Source organism: Rutilus rutilus, assembly GCF_951802725.1.
Source record: "Rutilus rutilus genome assembly, chromosome: 3".
Classification (NCBI taxonomy): Eukaryota; Metazoa; Chordata; class Actinopteri; order Cypriniformes; family Leuciscidae; genus Rutilus; species Rutilus rutilus.
In genome coordinates this window covers 52091691-52099381 of record NC_140211.1, presented here as the reverse complement: position 1 = coordinate 52099381, position 7691 = coordinate 52091691, and the positions used below count along the sequence as shown (strand labels likewise).

At 38.4% G+C, this 7691-nt stretch overlaps 1 protein-coding gene across 1 annotated transcript in view; it reads right to left on the bottom strand.

Moving 5' to 3' along the window:
- adgra3 (adhesion G protein-coupled receptor A3) overlaps positions 1–7691 on the bottom strand; it is a 46886-nt gene that overhangs the window by 19966 nt on the left and 19229 nt on the right. The window contains exons 4-5 of the mRNA XM_084405179.1: positions 5354–5425; positions 86–157 (exon numbers count right to left, since the gene is read on the bottom strand). Of these exons, the coding sequence (XP_084261305.1) occupies positions 86–157; positions 5354–5425 (144 nt within the window). The remainder of the gene's footprint in view (positions 1–85; positions 158–5353; positions 5426–7691) is intronic.

Below are 7691 nucleotides of genomic sequence, written 5' to 3'. Positions count from 1 at the left end.
GTGAACACAAACTAATTTTATTTTAGGTATTGCACATTGCAATTTTAACATGTGCAAATTATGCAAAGTACAACAAAACACTTACAGTATTTTCAGAGAGCCAAGGCTGTCGAAGATCCCTTGAGAAAGTGAAGAAAACTTGTTCTCCGAAAGGTTACTACAACGAAAATGGGGCAGTAATGAGCAAAATATACCATCTTAAATAGAAACTGATGTTACCATCATAAGTCATAGTTGTTTTAGATTTAGCAAACTGCCCTTAAAGATGCAGTAAGAGATTTCTGAGAAACACTGTTGAAATCAACCCCCCAAAAATAAAAAAATAAGCAAACATTTAGTCATTTAGCAGAGATGCAGCAGAGATTAAGCAAAGATGACAAAAAGAAAAACAAGGAAGAACAAAAAATGAACACAGTATAAAAGAGTACACACGAGCTCCAGACAAACAATGACACTCAAAACTGTCCTGTTACTATAGCTAACATTACAACAACAGAATATCTTGGTTCTGTGAAACATAGCAAAACCAATATTACTCGCATATGGAGCAGAAACAACCTCTGCGTCTGTTTTCAGGCCTTTTCGCTTTGGTCTTTTGGTCGCTTTTCTAATATTAATGCGGGTCCTAAAGCTCTTGCCTGATCATAATCCTTAGGGATGCACCGGAATGAAAATTCTTGGCCGAAGCCGAAGCCAAATAATAATGAAACGCTTGGCCGAAGGCCGAATACCGAACGCGGTGTTTCGCATTTTTTCCATTTATTTTGCCAATTTTTTCACCATTGCATTAAATAGTAAAAATTTGCTTTTTACTATTTTGTCTTGCTTTTCAGGAAAAAAAACACTGAACTTTTTTTTAAACATTCCAGCAGATATTATACAAACAAAGAACAATATAACAACAACAAAAAAAAAAAATTGATTTGGCCATCTTTGAAGGCCCCCTTCTTGAATAGCCCGTGTTAGGCCTATTATTGACTGCTGAAAGAAATTAACTGTATGCCTACAACAAAAAAAGTGCATTGAAAAGTGCAACAAATGAACAAATGAAACAAAACTCTAGAGGGTTATTGCTCCTGGGGGTGGGGACTTCTGAGAGATAACCATCTAACTGTTGAGCAGTTGAGCTTGTCCTCTGTCTTGCAAATGGGTTATTCTCTTGGAGGATCTCATCGAACATGTCAGACAGCGAGACGGTGCGCGGCTCATCTGTAGTACGAGCCGGTTTTCTCTCTGCGCTGTTTTCATCTCCTGCGCTGTGCATCACTTGACCATCTCCATCACCTAGCGGCTTTCTCAAATCCAACTCGGCCTGGATCATTTCTCCACGCCGCCGACATGTTTGCTGCATTTATAAAGCGCGCGCCTCTCACTCTACGCTGGTTGATATTTGAGCGCATCATCAAAAACGTCATTGTTTGGCAAAATGTATTCGTTTTTTTTTTTTTTTTTTTTTACATATTCGGCCGAACACCGAAAGTGCTTTTTTTGCCCACTCTCTCTCCTCCCCCATCATGAGTGGACACACCCCTTACTGCTGATTGGCTACAAGTGTGTTGTGGTACTGATCAGATCCGAACCACTTTCAAAAGCGATTCTGACCCAAAATGAAATCAGCCCATGATTTACTCACCCTGAAGCCATCCTACGTGTACATGACATTCTTCTTTCAGACGAATACAATCGGAGTTATATAAAAAAATGTCCTGGCTCTTCCTAGCTCTATAATGTGAGTCAATGGGTATATTATTTTGGAAGTCCATCAAAGCGCATCCATCCGTGATAGAAGTGCTCGAAATGACTCCAGGGGTTTAATAAAGGCCTTCTGAAGTGAAGCGATGCGTTCGTGTAAGAAAAACATCCGTATTTAAAACTTTATCGACTAAAATAACTAGCTTCCGGCAGATGGCCGTACGCAAGTCGACTTACGCCAAAAGAATTTGATGCACAACGTAATGACGAATGCGGTTGCCCAGCACTGTTTGTTTGAACCGCGAGAGGTGTCAAAGGCTGCGTTCACACTGCAGGGCTTAATGCTCAATCGATTTTTTTGCAAGGCCGTTCACATTTCCAATTAAATGCGACCTTTTGTGATCTCCTGTGTGAACGTGAAATGACCCAGAAGTGACCCGCATGCGCAAAAGAGTACTCAACGGTCAACGACGTCACTTGTTGTTTGCGGAAGTAGCTAAACTTCAACTAACTGTGATTCACTCACACACACACACACACACACACACACGAGCGCGCGCAGCGACCGTTACAACAGCAGACAGCAGCCGCTGACCTATCTAATATCAGCACAAATAAGTTAACATAACATTAGTCTACTCTTATTCACATTGGATATATAATGATGGTGGCCGTGGGCTTTTATTTTTACTTTTTAATTAACGGGCTCGTCGAGGTTTACCTCAGCTCGACGAATATGCAGTCCGTTTTCAAACCGACGACTACTTCAACGCAGACTTATGACGTTTGTCGCGTATCAATGACGTGCGTATCGGATTTGGACCACATACCCAAGTGGCCTGGGTCGCATTTGAAAAGATCGGATCTGTGTCGTTCAGACTGTCATGAAAAGATCAGATACAGGTCGCATAGGGGCAAAAAAAAAAAATCGGAATTGGGTCGTTTCAGCCTGCAGTGTGAACGTAGCCAAAGCTTACGCTACTTACGCTTCAGGGTGAGTAAATCAAGGGTAAATCAAAAATGTTCATTTTGGGGTGAACTATCCCTTTAAATTAGCCTGACGTCGTCATACTCAGATTCTAGTCAGAATATGAGTCTGATACTGCTCCATTGGGCTGTGATTATGGGGCGTGTTTCAACCGAACCAGGAAAGAAAATGCCTCTGCACTCAATTGGATAGACCTACAACCAATCACAGCAACGGAGTAAGCGACGCATGTTCTTCATTCATCTTTCCGATCGACAAATGCCTTGATCGCGGTTCTCTGTTCCTCTTTTAAAATGAATGCGCTGTTGTCGATATCTTCAATAACAGACGCAATGGCGGAATCTACACATCTCAATTCTCCAGCGGCAGCCATCTTTGTTGTAAACGAATTCAACCCAAGCGCTCTTTGGTGACGTGGATGATTATGTTACAGTTGATCATCTGTCCATCATCGTATAAAGCCCGCCCTGACAATTTGATTGGTCCGAACAGCTCTGGTTCGAGCATAGTTGCTCCACAACGGATCAAGTCCAGACCGAACTTCCCGACCTCAAATGTTGTGGGCGGGGCTAAGTTTGGCTGGCATCCAGGCTACCTTTAAGTATCTTGAATGATGAATAAAATGGAATATTGTTACAACTATTATTATGATTGCAACATTGCAACAGAGTCTGTGAAGATTGTGCTAAATTATTTAAATATCTAATGAGCAACACTTTCTGATCTGACAAATGTCATATCTGCTGTTTGAAATGAGAAAAACAAACAAAAAACAAAACTTAATTGTAATACTAGTCCAATTCATGCAAGTGGGATCCATTAACATGTTAAACTAAAAAGCCTCATTACAAACAGTTTTTTTTCCCCCTGTATACCCTTGACATCACATCTGTTTGGGATGAAATCTGTTCAGTGCTTCAACTGCTGTCTTAATTGAAATGACTGGATCAATTATAATCTTCACCTTCACCTGGTGAAGACGATGCTCACTGTTACACCTGCAGCTGTTGCTACACCCATGGGAAGTCAACGTTAACACGCTCATCTAACAACATCTGTTATGAGTTTCAGAATTCTGTGAAGGGTAATTAGGCTAATGAATCTCAGCCAAACACCACCAATGACATTTGCGTTCTCATCACAATCTAATAAAAATATCTGCATATAAACAGACTGTAGATGGATAGATGGACAGACAGATAAATGGATAAACACGTTAAATTCGCATTATGAGATGGATTATACACAGATGAGCCAAAACATTATGACCCCCTGCCTAATATGCTGTTGATCCTCCGTGTGCTGCCAAAACAGCGCCAACTCACCGAAGCATGTACTCTGCAAGACCCCTGAAGGTGTCCTGTGGTATCTGGCACCAAGACGTTAGCAACAGTTCCTTCAAATCCTGTAAAGTTGTGAGGTGGAGCCAACATGGATCAGAATTGTTGGACCAGAACATCCTACAGGAGCTCAGTTAAGATTGAGATCTGGGGAATTTGGAGGTCAGGGCAACACCTTGAACTCTTCATCATGCTCCTCAAACATTTCCAGAACAATCAGTGCAGTGTGCCAGGGTGATTTATCCTGCTGAAAGTGACCACTTCCACCAGAGAAGACATCATCATGAAGGGATGTACCTGATCTGCAACAATGTTTAGGTAGGTGGCACGTGTCAAATTTACATCCACATGAATGGCCGGACCCAGAGATTCCCAGCAAACCATTGCCCAGAGCATCACACTCCCTCCACAGGCTTGTCGTCCTCCCACATGAGCACCAACAAATGAGCCCAGGAGTGTTGGAACTGGTCCTTGGAGCATTGGAAGAAGGTTGTTTGGTCCAGTGAGTACCATTTTCCTTTACATCACGTAGACAGCCATGTACTTGTGCGCCTTTTACATGGCTGTCTACGTGATGTAAAGGAAAATGGTACTCACTGGACCAAACAACCTTCTTCCAATGCTCCAAGGACCAGTTCCAACACTCCTGGGCTCATTTGTTGGTGCTTTTGACGGTGGTCAGGGGTCATCATAGGCACTCTGATTGGTCTGCGGCTACGCAGCACCATACGCAGCAGAGTGCAATTTTGTGTGACTTGTGCCACAGTAGACCTTCTTTTGGCTAGGACCAGACGGGATAGCCTTCGTTACCCTAGTGCATCAATGAGCCTTGGGCGCCCAACACCCTGTCGCCGGTTTGTGGTTTGTCCCTCCTTGGACCACTGTTGGTAAATTCTCACCACTGCTGACTAGGAGCAACCCACAATCCTTGCTGTTTCAATGATACTCTGACACTGATAAGGGCCTAATTGTTACAGCCAGATGACTAAGTCGCTCAGATCTTTATTCCAGCCCATTTGTGCTGCATCCAACACGTTTATTATGAAAACTGACTGTTTGCTTACCATCTAACATACTCAATATTTAATATGTGGCCTTGATAGGAAATTATCAAAAATGTTTGCTTCTGTGAGTGGCCAAAATGTTTTGGCTCAGTGTATTATACATTAAAGGGGGTGAAATGTGTATTAGATTAATTTTACACTAAAAGCATGTGACCATGAATAACCCATATTTCTATTAAATGTTATTAATTTAATTAAATATAATTATATTGATTAAAGTTTGAAAACAATTTCTTTAGGTTCAGAGTAGTAACAAAAACATGACTTACAGTTTAACAAGGTTTGTGAGACCTTTAAACACATCCACATGGAGGCAGCCGATCAGATTTTTGGACAAGTCTCTGCAAGGTACAAAAGATAAGAGAAAGTGTTGTTTGGTAACTTGTACAGGCACTATTATTTATAATTTCTTACCTGGGTTTGTCAAAAAGCATTTTACAACAATTTTAATTGAAACAAATGCATAAAACCACATACAATTTGCAACATCAAGTATTTTTATATTCTGAATACCTATTGTAGCTGTAAATGAGCGTTTTTTTCCCATTGATTGATACGCACACAATAATATTTGTACATTTATAAATTGGCACAGAAAATTAATTTTCTTTTCTTTTTTTGCTGTAAATGACACCATGACTGATCCCATCAGTTCCACACTGGTCTTGATCAGTGTTATTTTAGTATTTAGTTTATATAATATTACAATATTATTATATGCAGAATTATTATACTATATTAGCCTATATACCATTACTATTTTATACTATTAAAGTGTGTAATAGTTTGAATTAGCTTGTATTTTTGTTACTAATTACATTTTTAGTAATTGTATGTGCTTCTGTAATTTAAATTTTTTTTTTTTTTTTTTTTGCCATGTAACATTTCTAACTTTAAGGTGTTTTGTTGCATTTCATCAATTAATTTGATTCTATTGCAGATTATTTTTGAATAATGAAAATAATTTTTAAGTTTTAGTTTACAATAACAACACTGATCTTGATGGAGTGAAAGAGCATTCATACAGCCTCATAACTGCTTTTAATAAAGCAAAACATACACTTCTAAAAACATAAAATATACACCTCACCAAACACCAATTAGGAAATGATCTCATCCTGCTAGTGCCTATATTTATACAATATTGACAGCCAAACTACCATTACATCCCAGACAAAACCATTAAATGTCAATCTAGCAGTCGTCCCAATCTTCGTACACGACACAACATGTTTTTGGCAAAGGTCTCTAAACCCCATCTAATCACTCACTTTAATGTCAAGCCACATTTTTCAGACATACAAGCATGAGACATAAAAAAAAAAAAAAAAACCTATAGCACTTTGATTTATCACAAGCTTCCTTTCAACATCAAAAAGCACATCAATATGTGATGGGGTCCTGTGTACATTTGAGCAGTTGCACAGTTAACACTGCAGAATGATTAGGCATAAATCTTAGTATGAAATATATGTAATATTATTAAATATAACAGATAATATTACATGGTTCTTTTTAAAGAATAATTCTTGATATCTGTTCTTTGTTCAGTTATGAATATGTATTTTTTTTACAGTTTAATAAAAATTATGACAAAAATGTCTTTTAAGAGAATACTTTTAGATATCATCTCACACAGTATTTAGTTCTCAAGATAAAAATGAATACATTTTCTAATTAGCATCAGCCATTTCTTTTTAAAGTTCAGGACACTTGGCAAAGTAACTAGGGTTATAAAACTGTGAAAATTCATCTTGAACACTCTCTCAAAAGTTCGGAAGACAGCTATTCTTTTTCAGGAGAGCTGCATACTTCTCCATTCAGCCAGCCAAAGAGCAGTTTATATTGGCAAGAAGTGAGTCATATTACACAGCCACGCCATACACACGAACCCTCTGAGTGTGCGTCTAAAGAACGTATATAGCCGAACACTCACCACATGTACATACTTCACTCTGCACAAAACAAGGAACAAACTCTCCTTTCTTTCTCCAAGTCTCTTGCTCTCAACACACACACACACACACACACACACACACACACACGTAGATAGCATCAGTCATGCTGTGCAGAGTGCTGTCTGGACATTGTCCATCTGGAGTGAAGAACTGCAGAAAGATGAAGTCTTATTTCCGTGGTTACACACACCCAACAGTGAAACTGTTTTTACTCGAATCAGAGCATTTCTGCAAGAGAGGTGTCAACCAGATTTATTTTAGTATCACTGAGATACTGTTATCGTTTTTATTAATATTCAGAATTTGTTTTTATTTTTATATGTTTCAATAAATGTTTTCATTTGAATTTTAGTTCAAGTTATATAAACGTCGTGTTTTTGTAAATGAAAATGAAAAGTTACCTTGGCAACTAGCTAAAAAAATTAAAATAAAAACAAAAAAGAATAAAAAAAGTGGTGTTAATCAATAGAAAACTTTACTCGATTAATAAAAAAAATTCTGTGATTAATCACGATTAATCGCAATTAAAAACACTTTCACGCTTTTATAGGTTTATATTTAGTTTAGATATTTTATAATGTAATAATTGCACAGTTAATCTCCAAATTAATGTAGAGACAACATAAAGATAGTATATTATAAATACTTG